Source organism: Chenopodium quinoa, unplaced genomic scaffold, assembly GCF_001683475.1.
Source record: "Chenopodium quinoa cultivar QQ74 unplaced genomic scaffold, ASM168347v1, whole genome shotgun sequence".
NCBI lineage: Eukaryota > Viridiplantae > Streptophyta > Magnoliopsida > Caryophyllales > Amaranthaceae > Chenopodium > Chenopodium quinoa.
Window position 1 is genome coordinate 2563603 of NW_018744466.1, and position 24409 is coordinate 2588011.

Sequence of the window (24409 nt, forward strand, 5' to 3'; positions counted from 1 at the left end):
TCGGCATAACTCTTTTTGCTGTTATCCGGTCGTACATGTCAGACGGGCTTTCTCTGATTCTCCCTTGGGGGACGGAATTTACTCCAATCAATTAGAGGTCTTTCCCCCTCCTTTTGTTTTGGATACGGAGTGGGATGCCTAAAAGGAATGGTGTCCTTCCAACAAATGTATTCTTCCGATAGAGGGTTCAGAATTATTACAGAGCTAAGTCTTCAGTAAGGTCAAGTGATCGGAATGCCTAGGTGGAGGCCGCTTCCGATCAGTAATATCGAGGTACAATTGATATTACAGCTTAATCTTAACTGAACCCTTCGGGTCGAACCTAATCGAATCGTCGATCCGAGACGATAAATTAATCCGAAAGGATTTAATGAGTCGACAGAGTTTTACGAATACAAACGTCGGACATCGAGCCTAGGGCGTCGAGACCGAGCGTCACAAAATCACAATCGACAAGTATGAGCGTAGCCATAGCTAAGCTAAGTTAGCTCATCATAGGCACTAGGCGCGTCATAGCAGCCCTAGCATCATGCCTAGGCGCTGTCGCAGCCCTAGCGTGATGGCTAGGCACCATGGCTGGCTATCGCTAGCACCAGGCGCGCCAACACAGCCCTGGCATCATGCCTAGGCGCTATCGCAGCCCTAGCATGATGATGGGCGCCATTGCAAGCCAGCAGCATCACTAGGCGCACCATGCGTGGCCTAGGATGGCTGGACGCCATAGCAGCCCATCGCAAGCCTATGCGCATCACTTGGCGCACCATGCGTGGCCTAGGATGGCTGGGCACCATCGTAGCCCAGGCAGCATCACTAGGCGCACCATGCGTGCCCTAGGATGGCCTGGTGCCGTAGCAGCCCTAGCATACTGCTGGGCGCATGGCAGAACCACACGCACCAAGCACAGCTAGTGCTAGGCACTGGCGCATGCGTGGTGCTTGGGCGAGGCATGTGCGTGCATGGTGCACGGTGCATGGCCGAAACTGATGCGTGTGGCTGTGCGAGAGTGTGTGCGAGGGGCTAGCGAGCTAGCAACGGCAAGCCAAGCATGCGTGGCTCGCTAGCAGCATGCATGCTAGGCATTGCGTGCGAGAGAGATGCATGGCGCGCATGATGTGGGAGTGTGGTGCGTAGCGAGAGGCCAGCATGCATGGCTCGCTAGCAGCACGCATGCTGGGCAATGCGAGCAGCGATGATGCGTGGGATTGTGATTGCATTTATTTATTGATTTATTTTAGAAATAAATTAATTAGCAAATAAAACATTCTCCCACATTGGTTGGGGAATGAAAATCAAGGGATCATTTCCTTATAAATACCAAGCTTGGTATTGGGAATTGATACAACCTTGAGTGGAATTAAAAAGGCAACTCTAAGAAAAGAGTAAACCTTTGATTCGTAAAAACTCATAGTTATTTTTTTCCGGGTCTTAACTAACCTTCAAGACTTAGGACGCTTGGGTCGGGTCGAGGGTACGATCTGTCGTAGATCTCGTCTTTTCGGGATTTTGAAGTAAGAGCTCTTTGGGAGCGAAGCACGCGTCAAAGGTATAATTCTTGTTCTTAATCTTGTTTGATTAAGTTTATTATGCTTGTTTAATTGCTTTAATTAAGGGGCGGGTCTTGGTGGGTTTCCTTCCGCGTAGTGCCGGGTCACTACGAAACCCTACAGCGGTATCGGAGCCACGCTCCTTTTAAGTTTTGCAATTATTGTTTAATTAAGGTGTTTTAAAAGAATTTAATTTTCTGGTTCATGTTCATCTAATTAGATTAGATGCTCGTTTTAATTAATTTTTTAAAACTCGATTTTATTTTCGATTTGGCTGTCGAACCTAGATTTTGGCTCAAAAATAGTGATTTTTGGGTGGAATCGACATTCTGGAACTGTTTCATCCCTATAAGGATTGTCCAGAAGCCAAATTTGAACCAGAAACCTAATTTTTCTGGGGTTTTTCGTTTTTCAACGAAAATTTTAATTCTTTTTAAGCCTTGATTAATGCAAGCATTACAAGGTTAGATTAAATGCACATTTGCATCACTAATCTACTGGTTTTAAAATATCCTTGAGCATAATAATGGAGTGTTTATTAGTGCTTAAGTTGATATACCAATTTATCACATAAACTTGTTTTTCACAAATTTTGCAAATAAATTGCAATAAGGTGTGAAAACTTGTTGTGATTTCGTATTTTAAGTTCCCAAATAATGTTAAAGTTCTAATCTTTAAAGGTTTAAATGATTGGAACCCTAACCCTAAATTCCATGTTGAACAAAGTTTGGATTTTTTCATGTTTTGGTTGATTAAAATCCATTAAGTTCAATTACTTGTGAGTAAAATTTGATTAATCTTCGTATTGGAAGATGTAATCTTGGTATTTTACACAAGTATGCAAGTTGGAAAATTTTTATCATTGGATGGTTAATTTATTTTTCCAACTCCCTTTTGTCAAATCCATTATTAATTGCATATTGGCATGATTAATTTTGGACATAGCTCATTTTATTTGAAGCATAAAGTTTGACCTAATTTTGTTCAAAATTGAAATTTTGGATAAATTTAGGCTTGTGCACCAATAAAATAAATTTTTTTAAGTTAGACTTAATTTTATTTTATTTTATTTTCCCTCAAAAATTAATTCTAAAATGTAATTTAGAATTGATTATTATCACACACAAATCGGAATTAAAATTCTGAGTAAAATGCACGCAAAACGATGCAAAACCGCAAGCGTCACCAAGGCTAGCCGGGCTGCTTAGCAGCCCACATGTAGGCTGCCTGTGGTGCGCATATGGCTGAGCATCGTTTGGTGCGTGGCTGTGTGGCGAGGAGGGGTTTGTTGTGTGGTGCGTGTGCTGGCGCATGGGCCTTAGGCTGCTGGTGCGCTTGTGCTGCTGCAGGGCAACGAGGCAGCAAGCCCCAGCCAGCCAGCCCACTGCTGCCTGCGCCAGCAAGCTGCTAGCATGTGTAGCATGCTGCTGGTGCTAGCTAGCAAGGCCGGCTGTGCTAGGCACACTTGCTAGCTGCCAGCACCACGCACCATGGCGCAAGGGCCATGGGCTGCCTAGCAGCCATGGTGCGCCATGCATCATAAGATGATGCCCTTTTTGCTAAGTACTTGAGCTATGATTTTGCGAATTTTTCGTGTTAATAATTTTAATTAATTATTTTAACGAGGCTAAAAACCTCGATTTTCGATTTTGCAAAATTTTGACAAATTATGGGTTATGTCGACTTAATTAATCGGATTAATTAAGTACGGATGCAGAATTTAGTGGGAACTTAATTAAGTGCGTAAGCATTTCGCGTTTAGAAATAATGGATTAAATCACTTTGACTAGTTTTAATTAGGCGCGTTAATTGGATTAACGACCTAAGTTAGTTACTAGTTTTGCGTGTTTAATTATGTATTTCGTAAAATTGCATGGGCCATTCACAAATAGTGAATGGGTGAATGGAAGATTGTTTTCAAAACAGGTTCTTTGAAAAAGGCAACTAGTGGGGCCCGACTAGGATAGAAAATACGGATTGCGTTCCGTTATGTATTTTTTTAAATCTAAATACGGTCTGCGAACCGTTAAGTATTTTTGTACTATTAGATTAATCTTAGTCGTTCTAGCTAGCTTCTTTTATTTCATTTTGGCCAAGATGTCTCAAGACGGCGTTTCGACGAAGACGAGCCAAGATGAAGACCCATGGAAATTGAAGATTTCAAGGGGTCATGCTAGTTGTCAAATGCATTTATTTTATGCCTTATATATATTGTTATTATATATGATTGCTAGATGCATGTCTAGGATTTCTATTATGTTGCGACGATTAGTTAAGTTCACTTAAATCAACCAACATAGAAACCCTAGGTCCCTTAATAATATTGAGCTAAAATTTGTCGTTCCAAGAACAACACTTACCGAACTAATGCGCGTATGTGATGGATTACGCCAAAGCGAGGCATCACTACTTCCCTAGGAACGTAAGGTATACTAGGTATACAAGTTGTCTTGGTTAAGCTCAACGATATCAGTAAGCAGTCCTTAAATGTCGTGGCAAAAGAGATAAAAATGTCAAGAATGTATTAGATGCGACATTTTATCAAACCGAGAGTAGCTTGGAGCTATTAGCAATTGGATTGCTTACCTTAAGATATTTAATGGTTAAGACAAGCCAAAGCATGCTTAACCATTTCTTGATCTTTGGGATCTCGGAATCATTTTATTCTCGCCCATAAGGGACATTCTTAAAAATGCGTGGATAAAATGCTCAATAAGTTTGAATATGTGCATGAACGCTTTAAATTTAAACTTATTGATGTATGAATGGTTTTTCACTTCAAATTCTTTCAATTGTAGAATCATGTCTGCAAGTAACTCAAACAACAACCAAATGTGCCCGGAACTCCCCGAAAAGTTGGCCTTTCCCTTAAACTTGGTCAACTTTAAGGAATGGGAGGAGGAACTCAGGAGAACTCTCCGGAATTGTTCCTTGGAGTATACTCTTGATACTCCCATTCCAAGATTCTTTGCCAAAGGGATCATGACCGACGAGGCTCATGAAGAATGGTCTTCCAATTGCAAAAGGGTCTCACGACTCATGGAAAATTCCATCCCGGAAGATTGGAAGGAAACTCTTTCCTCCTACCTTCCGGACATGTTCCTCAAAGCCCTTGAGGACGTTGTCAATGTAAGAGTCACCAAGAGTGACAATGGCAACTTTGATGGACTCGTGTTTGACTTGTAGGTCACTCTCAAACATGAGGATAAAGCCACCAAACGTGGGATGTCTTGCTAAGGAAAGGCGACGGCTTTGGACCAAGGTCTACAATGCTAAATTGAGACCCGGCATGCCCCTCCGACCTCATGTGCTTGGTATGACTAGGCTCTTCAAACACATGCAGCTTCTCGGAATTCCATTGGAAGATGAGATGGCGGGGCATATCTTGCTTGCTTCACTCCACTCGGGCTATGATGCACTTAGAGTGCATATCGCTGCGGGAAAGGAGACACACTCCCTTAAGGAGGTGGTGCAACTTCTTAGCCAAGCCACCGCCTATGGAATGACCAAAAGGCCCTTGAGAGATAAGAAGAAGGAGTTCAAGAAGGTCAAGGAAAAGATGAGATGCTTCCATTGTGGCATGCAAGGCCACTACAAGAGGGAATGCATGCTCATCAAGGCCACCTAGGAATTTCAAATGTAAGACTTTGACAATAGTTGTTTCAAGTTTTTCTTACAAATTTATATTCAATTAAATTGCATGTTTTACATATGATTAGACAAAAGTTGATACCATTAGCTAAGACCATCAAGTCGAATCAAACCTACTTGTGGCATTGTCGTCTTGGCCATATTAACATCAAACGCATCAAGAAACTTCTTCAAGAAGGTGTTCTTGACTCATTCGACTTAGAGTCGTTTGAAAATTGTGAAGGATGCTAATTAGGCAAGATGATAAAACAGCCATTCTCCAAGTTAGGAGAAAGGGCAAGTGACTTATTAGGTCTAATACACACGGATGTATGTGGACCTATGAGCACACCCGCAAGGCAAGGTTACCGATATTTCATCACTTTCACCGACGATTATAGTAGATATGGCTATGTCTACTTAATGTCGAATAAATCTGAATCCTTTGAGAAATTCAAAGAATTTCAGAAAGAATTTGAAAATCAACTTGGCAAGAAAATTAAAGCACTTCGATCGGATCGAGGTGGCGAATATTTGAGCCATGAATTCGATGATCACTTGAAAGAAAATGGCATTCTTTCAGATTTGACACCTCCCGGAACTCCTCAATGGAACGGAGTGTCCGAATGGAGGAATCGGACCTTGTTAGACATGGTTCGATCAATGATGGGTCTTAGTGAACTCCCTATCTCTTTCTGGGGACATGCACTACAAACTGCAGCACTAACATTGAATAGAGCTCCGTCAAAAGCAATTGAAAAGACTCCATATGAATTGTAGACTAAAAAAACCTCCTAAGTTGTCTTTTCTCAAGAGTTGGGGATGTGAAGCATATGTCAAGCGATTAATTTCGGACAAACTTCACCCCAAATCGGATAAGTGTTTCTTTGTGGGATATCCAAAAGAAACCAAAGGGTATTACTTCTACAATAAATTCGAGAACAAAGTATTTGTTGCTCGTGATGGTGTCTTTTTGGAGAAGGATCACCTTTCCAAAATGACAAGTGGGAGGAAAATCAAACTCGACGAAGTTGGAGAGGACGAGTAACAATGTCAACCTGACAAAACTGATAATCTAGATACTTTGGAAGCATCTAAGAAGATTGGTCAGAATCAAACAGACAATGAAAATGCTCAACCGATTACCCTACGTAGGTCGCAACGGCAAAGATCTCAACCAGACAGATACCTTGGTATCGTCTTAACCGATGATCAGGACATCCTAGTTATGGATGGTGATGATTCGGCGACATACAAGCAAGCTATGACGAGCCCCAACTTTGCAAAATGGCAAGAGGCCATGAAATCCGAGATGGACTCCATGTCTGAAAATCAAGTCTGACTTGGTGAATTTGCCCGAGGGTTATACACCCATTGGTTGCAAATGGATCTTCAAAGTGAAGACAGACAAGGATGGAAATGTATCAATATACAAAGCTAGACTGGTGGCAAAAGGTTATAGACAAGTCCACGGGATTGACTATGACGAAACTTTTTCACCAGTTGCAATGATAAAATCCGTCCGGATCATCCTAGCGATTGCTGCATATTACGATTACGAAATATGGAAAATGGATGTCAAAACCGCCTTCCTTAATGGGATTTTGGAAGAAACTGTGTACATGACACAGCCAGAAGGTTTTGTCGATCCAGGCAACGCTGGAAAGGTTTGCAAGCTGAAGAAGTCCATTTATGGACTAAAGCAAGCCAGCAGGAGTTGGAATCTGCGATTTGATGAAGCCATCAGCAAGTTTGGTTTTATCAAGAATCCAGATGAGTCTTGTGTATACAAGAAGGTCAGTGGGAGTGATATTGCATTCCTAGTCCTGTATGTCGATGACATACTGCTCATTGGAAACAGCACAAAATTGTTGGAGTCCGTAAAGGGCTGGTTGGGAAAGTGCTTTTCAATGAAGGACTTAGGATAGGCACAGTACATATTGGGCATCAAGATCTACAGGGATAGATCTAAGAGGATGATTGGATTAAGCCAGAGTACTTACATTGATAAGGTATTGGCTCGATTCAACATGGAAAATGCCAAAAGAGGGCATTTACCCATGTCCCATGGCATAACTCTCAGCAAGAAACAGTGTCCCCAGACACCTATTGAGCGAGAAAGAATGAATCATATCCCATATGCTTCGCTAATCGGATCGATCATGTATGCCATGATATGTACAAGGCCAGATGTATCGTATGCCCTGAGTGCAACGAGTCGATACCAATTGAACCCAGGAGAGGCGCATTGGACTGCGGCCAAGAACATCCTTAAGTACATGAAAAGGAACAAGGATAAATTCCTAGTGTATGGAGGCCACAAAGAACTGGTTGTTGAAGGTTACACCGACGCTAGCTTCCAGACTGACAGAGACGACTTCAAGTCACAGTCGGGGTACATATTCTGTCTGAATGGAGGAGCGTTTAGCTGGAAGAGTGCCAAGCAGAGCACCACTGTAGACTCTACAACTGAAGCCGAGTACTTGGCCGCTTCAGAAGCTGCCAAGGAAGCTGTTTGGATTCGCAAGTTCATTAGCGAACTTGGTGTTGTACCCTCAATCAAGGGGCCGATAGACCTCTATTGTGATAATAATGCAGCTATCGCTCAGGCCAGGGAGCCGAGAGAACACCAGAAGGTCAAACACGTGCAAAGGCGATTTCACATGATAAAGGAATGGAAATCCGAAGGTGAAATCAGAATTTGTAAGATCGGCACGGATGATAATGTAGCCGATCCTTTGACTAAACCTTTGCCTCAAGTGAAACACAACAAGCACGTTGAGGCAATGGGAATTAAGCATGTTGGAGACTGGCTTTGAAATTCCCTGTACATGTGTTTTAATTAAATAGGATATTTAATGTAAGACACTATACTAAAACCATACATTAATGGAGTAATTAATTTTGTGCAAAATTATCATTCACTCCATTACTATTTAATTCTGGTTTAGAATTAAATAATGAGTCCATTCGATTTACGGAAATATTCAAAACAGGGTATCAAGACCACGTCTTGGATAAAGAAACACCTGTTAAGTGAACATTGAATATTAAATCGAAAAGTGTCCCTAATCAAGGTCATCTAACAGATGGACGATTGATGACCGCCATAGATTAGTGTATAGTATGATTTACAGCACCGTTTCTTGTGCTGCGAGGACGTGACGGTCATAAATCATTTACACAGGTACAGTTTGGAACTGTACTGGATAAGACCTATGAGAGTACTTTAAGAAGTTTAAATTTTGTCATAAGTACATTTCTCATTATAACTATCGGAACTTATTTCCTCCGACCATGAGTACTGTGAATTTTTCTTGTTTGAGTACTAGACTCTTTGATGTTTCCAAACGTCTACCGTAACTGGGGATCATAACGGGAACACTCGGGAGACTATGTCCTCTTAGTAAGAAGAACTTACAATACAAGACTGGGATTGTCCCCCTACTAACAATAGGGAAAATGTTTTGTTGTTTACAAGGCCGCTCGAAGAGTGAGACTGTGAAAATGCATGGCCATGCTCAGATGGATTTTAGAAATCATCTACTTATTGACAGTCGAACTCGGAGATCGAGAAACACTTCTAAACGTAATAAGGATGACAAAGAATCTTACCTTATAGTTCACGAAGAATCATTAAGTACATAGGAAATGAGCTATACACTGTATGCACACTTGTCCGGAAGGACTAGTGGGAGATTGAAAGGAATGGTGTCCTTCCAACAAGTGTATTCTTCCGATAGAGGGTTCAGAATTATTACAGAGCTAATTCTTCAGTAAGGTCAAGTGATCGGAATGCCTAGGTGGAGGCCGCTTCTGATCAGTAATATCGAGGTACAATTGATATTACAGCTTAATCTTAACTGAACCCTTCGGGTCGAACCCAATCGAATCGCCGATCCGAGACGAAGAATTAATCCGAAAGGATTTAATGAGTCGACAGAGTTTTACGAATACAGACGTCGGACATCGAGCCTAGGGCGTCGAGACCGAGCGTCACAAAATCACAATCGACAAGTATGAGCGTAGCCATAGCTAAGCTAGGCTAGCTCATCATAGGCACTAGGTGCGCCATAGCAGCCCTAGCATCATGCCTAGGCGCTGTCGCAGCCCTAGCGTGATGGCTAGGCACCATGGCTGGCTATCGCTAGCACCAGGCGCGCCAACACAGCCCTGGCATCATGCCTAGGCGCTATCGCAGCCCTAGCATGATGATGGGCGCCATCGCAAGCCAGCAGCATCACTAGGCGCACCATGCGTGGCCTAGGATGGCTGGGCGCCATAGCAGCCCATCGCAAGCCTATGCGCATCACTAGGCGCACCATGCGTGGCCTAGGATGGCTGGGCACCATCGCAGCCCAGGCAGCATCACTAGGCGCACCATGCGTTCCCTAGGATGGCCTGGTGTTGTAGCAGCCCTAGCATACTGTTGGGCGCATGGAAGAACCACATGCACCAAGCACAACTAGTGCTAGGCACTGGCGCATGCGTGGTGCTTGGGCGAGGCATGTGCGTTCATGGTGCATGGTGCATGGCCGAAACTGATGCGTGTGGCTGTGCGAGAGTGTGTGCGAGGGGCTAGCGAGCTAGAAACGGCAAGCCAAGCATGCGTGGCTCGCTAGCAGCACGCATGCTAGGCATTGCGTGCGAGAGAGATGTGTGGCGCGCATGATGTGGGAGTGTGGTGCGTAGCGAGAGGCCAGCATGCATGGCTCGCTAGCAGCACGCATGTTGGGCCATGCGAGCAGCGATGATGCGTGGGATGCTGGCACCAGCGCCAGCACGCACCAGCCAACATCAGCGCCAGCACGCACCAGCCAGCACCAGCGCCAGCACGCACCAGCAAGCATCAGCGATGCTGCTGGGCTTGTGCTAGCATGCTGGGCTAGCTAGCACAACCAGCTGGCGTGCTAGCTGGCAGCTGGGCAGCAACCTTAGGTGAGGCGGTTTGTGAGGAGAGTGGGGACCAAGGCTTTTTGGAAAGCCTTGGGGAGCAAGGCATTGGTCCCCCCACCTCTCCATGGTCCTCACCTAATACTCTCTCTCCCTTTGACACTTGTCGAATTGTGATTGCATTTATTTATTGATTTATTTTAGAAATAAATTAATTAGCAAATAAAACATTCCCCACATTGGTTGGGGAATGAAAATCAAGGGATCATTTCCTTATAAATACCAAGCTTGGTATTGGGAATTGATACAACCTTGAGTGGAATTAAAAAGGCAACTCTAAGAAAAGAGTAAACCTTTGATTCGTAAAAACTCATAGTTATTTTTGTCTCGGGTCGGGTCGAGGGTACGATCCGTGGGAGATCTCGTCTTTTCGGGATTATGAAGTAAGAGCTCTTTGGGAGCGAAGCACGCGTCAAAGGTATAATTCTTGTTCTTAATCTTGTTTGATTAAGTTTATTATGCTTGTTTAATTTCTTTAATTAAGGGGCGGGTCTTGGTGGGTTTCCTTCCGCGTAGTGTCGGGTCACTACGAAACCCTACAATGCCTGTCCTTGATTGACTTTGTCTTCGCAGAGTGAGAAGGTTTCTTGGACGATTGTCCTTTGCTTGGACCAGCCGTATGGGTCTTAATGAGATCTCTCATCTCACCTTTGAAGTTCATCATGAACTTTGCAAACTCCTCACGAGTGATGTGAGCTGTCTGTCCTATAGCCTGAGGCTGGCCGGCTGACTAGCTCGGACCCACCTGATCACCGCCCCGTTCCCTGTTATCCTTGGAACGGACGCGTTTAGTGATGAGGGATCCATCTTTGGCTAGAAATACTTCAACCTCTGGATCCGACTCTGTATCATGGTCCAAATGGACTTCAGCTAACGGATGCTTTTCCTCGGAAGGGGGTACAGTCTCTTGAGAAACCATCTTAGAGGTACTCTCCCCCACATACGGCGCCAAATGTTTTGGGGGTTTTTGCGAGATGTCCTGCGGGAGAGTTACGTCACCAAGACTGACTGCTCTTCAGTTGTACCTGCAAACACACGAAAGCTCCGGGGGTTCGGAGTTCCGCCTCCGACGATCAAGTTAGAAACGGTCGAAGTAAAGTAAATGTGCGGAAAGTAAAAGTCTTCTCGTATCCCGACATCTGGTGTTTTCTCTGATGTGAGAGAATTGATTGTGATGTAATAAATGAATGTGCCCCTAAAATGGAGTAAATGTCCCTATTTACAGGGCACTGGAAATCAGCGCCCCAATTCTAGGTCATCAACCTAGGTAAGTGGGTTGCGCCGTTTTTACGGCGTATCGGGATTTGGGCCTCTGAAGGCCGCCTTTTTCCCTAATGATTGGGAATGCGACGTGTCAACTGGTGATTGGTCCTTTTTGGACCTCTCCTGGGGTGACACATGTCCCCTTCTGATTGAGCCACGTGGCCTGGGTATTTTTACCCAAATCACGATAGTTTTGAAAAGATGGAGTAAAAGTGAAATTATTTATTTTCATTTTTCCTTTTTTTTAATTTATTTCTTTTTTACAAATTCCCCCTTTTTCTTTACATTTATGAAATTTCTATATAAAGTTAAATTTTGACAAAGTTACCCTTGCTTTGTTTTTTATTTCCCATGTCCTCAATTTTGCATGTTGTAGTGTACCTTTTTCAATTTTACATACTTCCTCCGTTCTTGTATTATTGCACCATTCGGTTGAGCACAAGATTTTTCGTAGTGGAAAAAAATATTAGAAAGAATAATAAAAATACAAAATTGTCCATGTGATTTTATATACAAAAACTAAACATTCAAGTGTTGAATAGCAAGAGTATATTAGTTAGGTATTTTGCAATGTGAATATAGATATTTCTTTTTCTAAAATGAATATGGTATAATATTTGTAAAAGTTCCTTAAAAAGCAAGTGGTTCAATATTTAAAAAACAAAAGAAGTAAATTAATTTAATAATTACAATACTCATTATTACTCTCTCATTTCTTTTCTTCAATAATTTCTATGTCATTTTTTTAATCCCCTATAGCATTTTCTCAACCACAAAAATGCCTATATAATTATTTTTCCTTAAAACTCGCGAATAATTCCAAACGTAAAGAACAAATCGGAACGGATGGAAAATTTAACAACATATTTCATGGTATAATTTGGTTTTTTACATTACTAAAAAACTAATGGTCAAAGTTAGCATATGAAGAGTTAGAAATAAAAAATAAAAAATCAAACAAAGGTAGTAATTCTAGGAGTTAATTGACACAAAGAATATCTTACAATTATAGCAAAATCACTGTGTGACTAAGGAATCAAAGTAGATGCTATAAAAACATGGCATTACAACCTGGCAATAAAATCTCTTTTCCATCTAGTTCAAGATGGCAAGCCTTTAAACACTTCAAAAGATCTGAAAATCTTGCAACATTATACTATATAATAATGACTAATCTAACAAGAATCAGGATAAAGTTAAGGTACCTACTCCTGAAAGCCATCTAGGCTCATCACTAATCGATAATTAACAAAGCCTTAACCTTAAAATGGAGGACCGAAAATCAAACTGCCGTTCAACAAGCTTAAAACCGACTCTTCTGGTGCCCTAACTCCTCAAGATAATAAAAAGACCAATAAATTTTTTTAAAAAATTTCAAAAATGACGAGGCAGCTGGTTATCTCTGATACAATTGCAACTGTGATGAGATCAGAAAACTGATTATCCATTTTCAGTAAACATGGTGAGCCCAATACAATTAACCTGAATCACATGGACCAGGCCAAAAGAAATAGGGTAGACAGAGTTGCGGGTAAGCAAGAATCACAACTACATATTATATACAAGCTTATCAGTCAACTCACAATGCAAGATTCTAAATTTCTGTACGATCCAGCACATTAAAGACCCCATGCTTTCCCCATGGCTGAGATCATCTCAATCAAAGAACTTATCATCTCAATCAAAGAAGAACTTTTAAATCCCATTTGCCCACCACCTCACGTAGGTAAGTACATCTGCCAATACATTACAGGAATTATCTCACAGGATCATGCATATTAGTCTGCTCTTAGCCTCAAAATCTCCTTTGCTGTTCTTTGTCGAAAATAAGGCATGTTTTCCTACAATAAGAAAATTATTTAATCAAAAACCAGGAGTTTACATGTTTATACCATATAAAAAATGCAAGGTTAGCCAATGTTGATGTCCAAAAACATGGGCAGGTTAAATTTAGGCAAGGGCATTATATTTCACTGTCAAGACAAGTAACAATTGAACATGATCTGGCACCAGTTAGGATGTTAAGCAACAAAATGCAATAGCATGTAACAACAATCTAGCAATCATCTTCAAACGAATTATCCCATCATATGTCGATAAAATCTGGAAAACCACGGGGTAAAAATGTTATCTTCGAAGCTCATTAAGGAAAGAGCAAGTGGCCTACAGTGATTCACAATGAGGGTAGTCACCATCCTGCACAACTCAGTAAATGTAAGTATACACTACTATTACTGAGCTTCTTAAAATGAGATGTGTGTGTGTGTGTGTGTGTGTGTGTGTGTGTGTGTGTGTGAGAGAGAGAGAGAGAGAGAGAGAGAGAGAGAGAGAGACTGTCTATAATGGGTATATTAATAATTGTCAATCACAATATGCTAGTGTCGTTCTTCTTGCTGTTTTAAAACCTACCTCGTATATGCGACTCTACCTTGTCAAATCCCTAGTTATCAGATTGGGCTGCATAGCATTGTGTCTCATTAACCTCTCACTCGAGAACACAATTATCACCTAAAATTTGGGTAAATAATCACATTTGCTCAAATTTACAAAACAAGAGCTCAACCAAAGATGCTAGATGGATGACATTGATAAAAGAATTCTGAATTGATGCTTAACAGTGAACAGTTTAATAGAATACAAACTTTTTTTTAATGGGAGATTCATCAATGAAATTGGCAACAAAAGCGTCAGAACTCAAAAGAAGAGTAGGTGACCAAAGTTGGGGAATTTGAGGATGAATTGGAGAGGGAATGGGATTTGGGTTATTAATCAAGGAACGGGGGAAGCTAATTTGGCTAAGAGCTACGTGATTTGGGAGAGAGGATTAAAAATTGAAGGGAGAGATGAGAAGTGAGAGAGCCAGACAGAGTCAACGCCATTGTTGAAGCGTAGAGCAAATGAAGGAGGTATTAGTTGACGTGAAACAAGAACAAACAATTATCAGACGATGTAATTTTTTGTTTTCAGTTTTCACAATATATGTTTATAGTGGGTGGATCCTTCTATATATTTTAGCAATAGGTTGTGTAGCAAACAATTATCTGGGAGAAAAAAGATAAATGTGGTTGAACTAAGCTCCACAGACCTGATGAAAAATATCCACTGCCTTTTTATATACACCCGGGTGCACATAGAGATAGGTGCACCCATATTATAATCTATTGAGCATAGTTTATGGGATTCATACTAGTTTCTACCTCACAATGAAAACACTCCTTTTCAATATGGACAACAATGGGATTAGAGTTATTACCCACAATGCTTTTAAGAATAAAGAAACATTTTATGCCAGTACTATAGACTAAACCAGTTGGCAATTATAATTGAGGTGGTATACATCTAGACAGGCCTTTCTTCTTGCTAAAAGAACTTGTCACATATGCTCCATATAATTTGCTAGATCACAATTAAAACAGAATACTTCTAGGAGGTTTAAAAAGAATGATCGGTCAATTTATATACAGAAAAGGAGCAGAAGGAATTCCAATGTAAAGTAATTGCAGTTAACCCGAGTTACATACCTGGGAAAAATGTAGCCCCAAGCCTCTGCTATAAAAATCAGCATACTTGACCATAAACACACCACAATCATACCTGTTCCAAAGCATAACTTGATTCAAAACAACATTTATAACAATTAAACTACAAACAAACAAAAAGTTAAAGCAAAAGCAACCTTACTCCTTAAAAGAAACAGAATGGGAGGAGAAAATGAGAAAAATGAAGAAAAAAAAAAAAAAAAAAAAAAAAAGACCATCTACAATTTTGGAAAAATAAACTACTCAGTATATCTGTAGCAGGTGAAGATAAAATTATTATATTTATCTTGGGTAAGTTTAAAAAAAGATATGCGCATAGAGCTATAATTCATTCTTACATAGTTGTCAATAAGAGTACAAGTCAAAATACTCTTAACAAATTAAGAGAATTAATGTAAGCCACATGAAATAGCATTTCTCTTTGATACTAGCGTTTTCATCTTCACATTGGATTTTGATATAGTTTATCCATGAGCAAATGCAAGACAACTCATATATGAACAATATTCATCTTCAAACCCCAACAACAGGTGAAGTCTGCAAAGGGTAACTGACAGTTGCATATGTGTCATTGTGTCTCCCTTTAGAGATCCCCAACATCCTCTTGGCCTCAATATAGAGATATACCTTTAATATGAGATACTAACTTTATCTCAGCATGATTGGCATTCTTTGTTCTTGTATCATATATGGAGGACTACTTGGCCACTTCACTATGAAATTAATTATCAATTAATAATTACAAAATCCTATTAGAGCTAAGTAGACTTAAACCCAAGGAATAAGGAGTAAGGTTAAAAATCTTGTTTTAACTTGTTTCCTTTAGAGCTAAGGTTAAAAACAACCTCTACTTGTTTTAACTTGCTACGTAAAGCTTTTTTGAAGTTCAGGTAATAATGTTCATCACCGAATCTCATAATGTTAAATTGTAAATCATATAACGTTAGTAACTATTGTTTGGAAAACAAAAGATTCTGGTACACAGTGTATATGGAAACAAGGACTTGTTCTCATGGAATGCAGAACACTAAGTCTAATAATTTGATGTAAACCATTATCAAAATGCTAAGAAAGTTACTATTCTTCAATTTATTTAGCCCAGTGTAAGTTGCGATTTTTTTTACAAAAAAATATGAAATTCTTCCTTATCTGGCTATATTAGTAAAATATACTTGAAACTTTTGGCCACATCATAACCAATAATTTTGATCCAGCCATGTCATAATTGCCTCATAACAAGGTATCAACAAAGTGTCCCTTCCTGATCGTCAATTTAGATAATTGTAAATACCCTATTAATATTCTAGTATGCGACTTTTGCTGTGTCTTCATATGAAGAAAGATCACATGAGAAGGGGGTGCTTCTCAGATAAATACAGCATAGGTCAAAAACTTTCCTTTTAGGAGTGTTAAAAATGCTTCAAATAAAAGGGGTGTATTTGGGTTAATTGTATTGGTTATGGGGTTAGTTGTATAGGTAATGTCAAACTTTTGATTGTACCACCTATAATCATATTGAGAAAGTCCCTATCACAAGCTTGGAGTATAGGTGAAATGCTGAAATAGTTCCCACAAGGAGGCCCAATAAAATGGACATATGTTCTCTCAAATAGCAGAAATCTAAAAAAACAAAGCATTGAGATGATTGGTAAAAGATGGCTAAAGTTCAACAAATTTAGCCTAATCCAGACAACCAAAGATCATAATGGGGCTAAAATGGGGAAAATCCAGCTAACTAGCAATTAGATCTCTTCCTAAATGGCTAAAGTCTCTAAGTGCAACTCTTCTCCACCAGCCACATTGTACTTAGGCCTAATGCATCATCAGATGTATGCTTATCAATTACATCAAATTAGTAATTTTGACACTTATCTTCCTTCAAACTCTTCTATCAATGAGTAGCTCATTACACTTTTGGACTCCAACCTTTCAAGAACTGAGTTTCTATGGGCTAACCTAAATTTTATTGGGCCATAACATCTACATGAAAGGTGCATGCCAGGAGCATCTACCAAAAAAAAGAATTACTGATTCACTAAAGTTCATCTCAAAAGCTCAATACTGATTTTAATCAACAGCCATCTACAATTCAAATCACCTAACCCCAATTATAAAACCACTTACATATAAACAAATTTTGAAAAATCAATGAACTAAATAATTCTCAAATCTAACATAACTAGATGCTAACATCCTTAAGACACCAATATAATTTTCTCTTCACTAGCCATACCAAAATAATTCTTAAACTCCGTACTACTCAATTTTATAATCAGCATCATAATTCACTTTAAACGAAGATCAAACATCAATTCCAAAGAAGAGAAGTAACTGAAGGTGACAAGAATGGAGAACTTGGTGCAAATTAAAAGGATTCACATGAATTCCCACAAAAATATAACAGCACATAAACACAGATAAAAATAAAAAGTAAAAAAAATAAAATAAATATCATCCAAAGGCATGTAAATAAATAAAACTTGTCCTACTGAGAGAAGAATCCAGCAAAATAAAAAGTTAAAAAAATACCCATTCTCTTGTTCTGGAAGGTCTTCCACAAACTCTTGCTTCCATGAACTAACATCAATCTCTTGCCCGGTTTTGTCCTTGACTTCATCCGCAAAATATCTAGCCTAGAAATAAGGGCAAGAAGAAATCTTTCAATCAACGCAGAATTCAGATGTAAATATCCTAGTTGATCAATGTGATTGGTCTACACACAAAAAACAAGGGAAACAAACCAAAGGAAAAGGTATCCAGCAGAGCTAATTGCTACATGCATTAAAAATGTGAGAAGAGAATAGAGTAGGGGACTATGTCAAATATGATGCTTTTTCAAGCTAACCTCAATATCTAAGTTAAAAACAAAATTGAAGATTTACCTAACCACATGTGAAGAGTAAAACCAAGTGTAAAAAGTGTTTTGAAAACATTGACAATAATTTACATGAGTTGGACTCCAACTTTTAAACTTGATTTTACATTTGAAAAAAATCATATTATAGAAATTATGGCTGGATGTGAGAAAAGCTGAAATATAAAACCCAAATTCAACCGGAAGAATTAGAGAATGTTCAAACATTAAAAGGTTAAGAATGTTGCTACTTAGTTTGTGAAGATTACAAAGGTAGGTAATCTTTACAGCAACAATCAGGTCTTAATCCCAACGATGGGGACAAGTACATGAATAGAGATTTAAACTCAGCAAATCGAATTTTACTACACATATAACACTCTCAATCCCAAACCTGGGTAAAGGAAATGGGTTGTGGTAGCATATTACTCCCTCTCTAGTGCTAAGAGCCTGAGACTTACAAATCCAATGACCCCCATAGGCCCTTACATAATTTTTACTTTGTTTTAAAAAAAAAAGGTATAAATCATCACACACCCACAACCTCTCACTAACAATGCAAAGTACTATCATCTGATCTATTTTATTTATAGTTAATTTTATCACACTTGAAGGTTTAAAAAAAATTCCTAGACAGTTAGTAATAAAAGCTTACTGACAACATTTTTCAATACATTCACATCTACCAATAATTATAATTTATTCCTCAATAAATCGCAATTCTGTTAGAGTACAAATGCTAAACTCATATTACTATTATTTGAATGCAATGTCAGGGGCAGTAAGCCATTCAAATCCTGAAGATTCTGCTGATGTTGAGTGAGTTAAAAGAGGAAGCTATCTGCCATCTCCAGCAAGTAACCTGGATAATGATTGGCTTGATAGTGTAACTTTTGGTTTCAAAGAGGCAGATTAACATGCGCAGGATTATAACATGATAAAACTCAAATAAAAATGAATTCAGTGCCACCAGTAAAACATAAGTTAAGGCCCCTTTCCTAGGATAACACTAGGAGCAAAAAAAAAAGGCATAGAAAGCTGGAAATATTAAAGTTCAGGATTTACTCTAAAGAGGCTTTTTCGATATTGATGTCTTGTAATTGATGTATTCTTTTATATCTATTTCTAATAAACATATTTTGATAAGAAAATTCAATAAATTCATACAAGATAGATAGATCTCTTTGCGTGGAGTGATAACACATTAACAATTCTGGACCCAATAAAGGCTAGCAATACATACCAATACTCTCAAAACATGAAGATCTCTTCCACCCAATGAGTCTAGATACTGAAATGTTTTATCCTTCTTATTAATGACTGCCAAACACCAATGCACTTCCTTGTGGATAGGAACAAATATCTGCCATGTTGGAACATTTAGGTAAATAAGCACATGTATGATGAAATCAAATGACCATTGAGAAGACGAAAACCTACTTTGTCACACTCCAAGAGTCCATATCCAAGCTTCCTCTGTGAGGTCCATCTTCTGACAGCTTTATAGTCATAGCCATTTCTTCCACCTATCAGCTGCACTCATGAGGAAAATAATAAAAATAATCAATATTATAATCATTTACCAGTAGATAAAGGGTAAATCATCAGAATAGAATAACCAATACTGTATAACAAAGAGTCCATTTTTCAAAAGCACCAATATGACCCTAATCATCAAAGACTATTACAAGGCAGATGCCACCAATAACAGGCAGACATAACTGATAAGACCGAAATGAAATGTTATATACTTCCACCACAGACAACCACCACAAGCTCAGATTTGCAGCAATCACATCCATTTGCAAAATTCAGATCTTAACCACATTATACATACTGGTTATGTGCAAAATCCATTTGCAAAATTCAGATCCCTCAGTCATAGCCATTTCTGCCATAAGACCAGTGTTGATCTATGGTACAGAATATTAGGCTTCTAAGGAGGAGCACATTAAAAAGATGGAGGTTACGGAAATGCGAATGTTAAGGTAGATGTGCAGAAACACTCTGAATCAGAAATGAGGTTATTCGCAAGAAGGTAGGTGTGGCAGGCTTTGCGGACAAACTAAGGGAAAATCGTCTGCGTTGGTTTGGACATGTAAGACGGAGACCCAAGGGTGCACCGAAACGAAAAGTGGAAGAGTGGGACCATGGAGGTGTTAAACGAGGAAGAGGGAGATCGGGAATGACTTGGTTGGAAGGAGTTAGGAAGGATATGAACTATATGGATTTGCATGAGGATGAGGAATTGGATCGTAAGGGATGAAGGAGGAGGATCTTTGTCGATGATTACACGGAATAATCAAATTTTGTTCATGTAGCCAACCCCACCTATGGGATTAAGGCTTTAATTGATTGATTGATTGATTTTATGTGCAAAGAATCATTTCAGTGTCTTTCATTTAAATGAAAAAGTACACACAATCAATATCAAACATGAATGACCCATGAGATCTGAATTCCAACATCACATAACCACCACTATAAAATTGTTAGTCCTAGCAGGTCCATGGAACGAGTCTGGGTCATATCTGGTTACATTTATCAAAATTGTTTTATTAAAATAATATGTAAATTTACAAATTACAATATTACGATATGAACTTAATATTGATATATGTTTAGACACAGACCCAACCTAGACTCTAGCCAGTCATGAACTTTCCAAATCGAGCAGATGGCCCTCCAAAATTTTTTTGTTAGGCTTGTCTTTTCAAGGCTTGTCCAATCCTCTTATCTGCTCCTCAATACATTGTTATACAAAACCATCGACTATTATCCCATAATCTATACAAGCATATGTATAACCCTTAATTGCACGTGTGTAATTCTGATAATCAACGCTTTGTTCTTATATGCTTTAAAAAATAATTCTTAGTTTAATATGTACTAATAAAATTTAAACAAGGGCTACCCATGTTCAATTCAAACTAAAACAAGGTCCTGATACGTTTTTGATAGGTTCAAATCATTTCAACTGAAAGGAAATAAGCTCAAGTACCAAACAAAGTATAGTCCAATAGAAAGCATAAAATCAGCATACTTGGCCAGGGAAATCAATCACAAACCTTCTTATAGAAAAATGTATTGAAGAAATGACAAGTCAAAAATTTCTCTGGCTCTCTTCTTTCCCTCTCTTTCAGCAGTTCAAGATATACATTGATGACCTGCAACCCAGAGAAAAAGGGGGGAGATGTCAGTGACAAACATGCTAATATCCTAGTACAAAGATGAAAAATTGGGAAAAGCAACTTACTTCATCATTCAACCATGCACCGGGTCTCAAGCACTGCAAATGCTCACCAGTGATCTGGATGTTGGAGTTGTCATGGGTGACCAAAATCTTTCTCCTGCAGCAGAAGCAAACAAAAATGTTATACAAGCAAAGCAACACTAGTATACCAAATGATTCATGTTTGATGCTTAAATACCGATTAGTATTTGAAAAGGCACGTGCAACATCTCTCTGCTCCTCTTCTGTCAGCGGCACAAAAGGCTCACGCAGCAAGCCCTGCAATTGCATAGTAAATAACATCAGTAACCTAAAACCCAGAAACAAACATACAAAAACGTTAATCATGTACAGTATGATAATTAGACTTGTCAGTTGTAACAGCCTCAAAGACCAAAGCAATAGCAAGGAAAATCCACCTCTGCTGGTTTCTTCAGCTCCTTTGCTTTCGCCTTCTCCCTTTGTTTCCGCGACACCCGTAAAGACTGCCACTTGGCCTCTTGTATTTTGATTTCAGAATCTCTAGTACTTTGCCTAGGAGAATAATTTCGGTCTACAGTATTCAGCAATTGTCTATATGCCTCACGGCCAAGTGCTACAACTTTACCAGAACGTTCAGCTTTGATCAAATCTGGCACCGCCAAGAGACCTTGAATAGCACCATTTCTCAATGCTTTCCCGTACAATTCCCGGGTCTGTGGCTCTAATTCATCACCTTTCACCACTCTACCGTCATCAGAAACAACTGATCTTACTTCATGGCCATCTTCTACATTCTCCACCTCTTCCCACCCCTTCGAAATCACATTTTCCTTCTCAGGCTCAACTTCCACATCTATAACATTCTTATCCTTACCTACCTTAACATAGCGCAAACCCTTAACGGCAATGTGCTTCGTCTGCTCATCCTTAGTCCACAAATTCCCCATCGATTCCTTCACCCCGAGCCCACTACTCCTACGCTTTAATCCACTCGGCAATGGCCCAAATCTGTTCGACCTAACAGGAGCATGAACCTCCCTTCTTAGCTTCTCCGGTTCCGGATACCGACTTAACCACGACACAGCACTGGGTGGTGGTGAAGTAATCACCTTCTTATGGCTTTGAATACTAATTCTACGTTTCTTCGATGTATGCAATTCAATGTGATTAAGATAATAATGATTATGATTCGATGAAACAATAGAAGGAGATTGATTACATAAACTAAAACATTCATCCACCCGCTTACGATTATTTGTTAGGGCACCCATTGGCTAAACCCTAACCCATCTACCCACAACAATTGCAGATAATAATAGCAATATATACCATCAATTCGACAAATAATCAACGAAATTTGAGAAATATAAACCCTAAGAAAGAGAAAAGAAACTTTCAATCGAACAAACAAGTAAAGAATTCAAACCAGAAAGCGGCGAAATTGATGTCGTATAAACCCTAGAAATTGAAGGAGAGAAATGGCAGGTAAATATGAAATCGAAATTCGGCAAATTAGCGATTGGCGAAGATGGAGAATGGGTGCAGAAGAGATGTGCGTAATTTTGGGTGTTAAAGAAAGAAATTGAAGATTAATGAATTCTGGGGGTTTTGAGAAATTCCCAATTTATGTCCTAGAGTAACCGAAGGAGTATACTAAGCGGCAATGTGGCAATATGCAAAAAAGAAATTAAAAAAAAAATAATAATAATATTGTAGTGACTACTGAGTAGTTAACATTAGGACAAGTCACATCCTCTAAAAAATTAAAAAAAAAAAAAAAAAAAACATCATTTGGTTTTTTTTTTAAAAAAAATTACTTTAAGTAATTCAATATTTGCCCAATTCTCTTATAATAATTCCACCTTTTGATTATTTCAAATTTTTTTGGGATTACTTAGGAAGAATGGAGTAAAGGTTGGACTATTTAAAGCAATTTCTTCTTTTTGTTTTTTGGAAAAATTGCCCTGAATAATTTGACCTTTCACCCCTATTCTAAAAATAAAACGATTTCGGAATAAAATGACCTTTGAGATGCATCTTGTTCAGGGTAAAACTACCCCCCTATCCACGTGGACCAACCACGTGCTAACACGTGTCAGCGTCAGAGAGGTTGTAAGAGAACCAACCCTTTGGTGACACGTGGCACTCCAATCCATGAAAGGGGAACTGATCCCCTTACACTATAAATAGAGGAAAATCCTCATTTATTGCACATTCATAAATATACACACAAAACCCGAGCTTAATTGCAAAATTCTCTCGGAATCCAAGAGAAAAACCTTTACATTTCGCACTTTTATACATCCGGACATGTTCTAACTTGATCGTCGGAGGCGGAACTCCACCCATCCGGAGTTTTCCGTGGTTTTGTAGGTACAAATGGTCGACGCACATTCTTGGAATCGTAACTCTCCCGAGGGACTCCAAAAAACCTCGAAACATTTGGCGCCGTCTGTGGGGAGAGTACTTCTAAGATGGCTTCACAGCAGTCTGTACCGCCTGCCAATGAGAACCGGCCTTTGGTCGGAGTAGAGGTCTATATTGTAGGGTTTTGTAGTGACCCGACACTACGCGGAAGGAAACCCCCCAAGACCCGCCCCTTAATTAAAGCAATTAACAAGCATAATAAACTTAATCAAACAAGATTAAGAACAAGAATTATACCTTTGTTGCGTGCTTCGCTCCCGAAGAGCTCTTACTTCAAAATCCCGAAACTACGAGATCTCCGACGGATCGTACCTTCGACCCGACCCAAGCGTCCCAAGTCTTGAAGGTTAGTCAAGACCCGGACAAAAAAAAACTATGAGTTTTACGAATCAAAGGTTTACTCTAATTACAAGAGTTGCCTTTTTAATTCCACTCAAGGTTGTTTATTTCCCAATACTATGCCTTTGGTATTTATAGGGAAATGCACCCTTGATTTCCAATCTCCCATCAATGTGGGAGTGTTGGTAAAATCAACAATTTATTTAATTCCAAATTAAATAAATAATCAACTTAATCACATTGCGACAAGTGGCACAATCATATGCAAATGAGTGATGGCCAAGGCTAGGAGGGGGGACCATTTGCCTTGCTCCCCAAGGCCCTTGATTGGTCCCCACATGCATGCACAAAACCGGGTCAAGGAGGGCTAGCTGGCTGCCAGCTAGCGTGCCAGCTAGTGCTGCCAGCTAGCATTGCCTTGCTGCCCAGCATCCCAGCTAGCCAGTGCATGCTGGTGTTGGGCTGTGCTGATGCTGGTGCTTTGTGTTAGCGCCTGGCACTGCTAGCACATTGTGCTGGCGCTGGCCCCAGCATCCCACGCACCACACGCATCCCCGCTGCACCTCTCGCACATGCTCGCATAGCCAGCATGCGTGCTGCTAGCGAGCCACGCATGCTGGCCCCCTTGCCTCGCACCATACGCGTC

At 39.7% G+C, this 24409-nt stretch overlaps 1 protein-coding gene across 1 annotated transcript; it reads right to left on the minus strand.

Moving 5' to 3' along the window:
• Window positions 1–12352: 12352 nt before the first annotated feature.
• On the minus strand, window positions 12353–22854 carry LOC110697513 (ubiquitin-like-specific protease ESD4). Its single transcript, XM_021874878.1, has 9 exons — window positions 21435–22854; window positions 21215–21294; window positions 21040–21133; window positions 20852–20950; window positions 19224–19316; window positions 19027–19146; window positions 17459–17562; window positions 14912–14984; window positions 12353–13231 (listed from the first exon to the last, which is right to left on the minus strand). Exons 1-9 carry the CDS (start codon window positions 22266–22268, stop codon window positions 13169–13171), a joined length of 1560 nt encoding a protein of 519 aa, XP_021730570.1. The 5' UTR covers window positions 22269–22854; the 3' UTR covers window positions 12353–13168.
• Between the last annotated feature and the right edge of the window lie 1555 nt (window positions 22855–24409).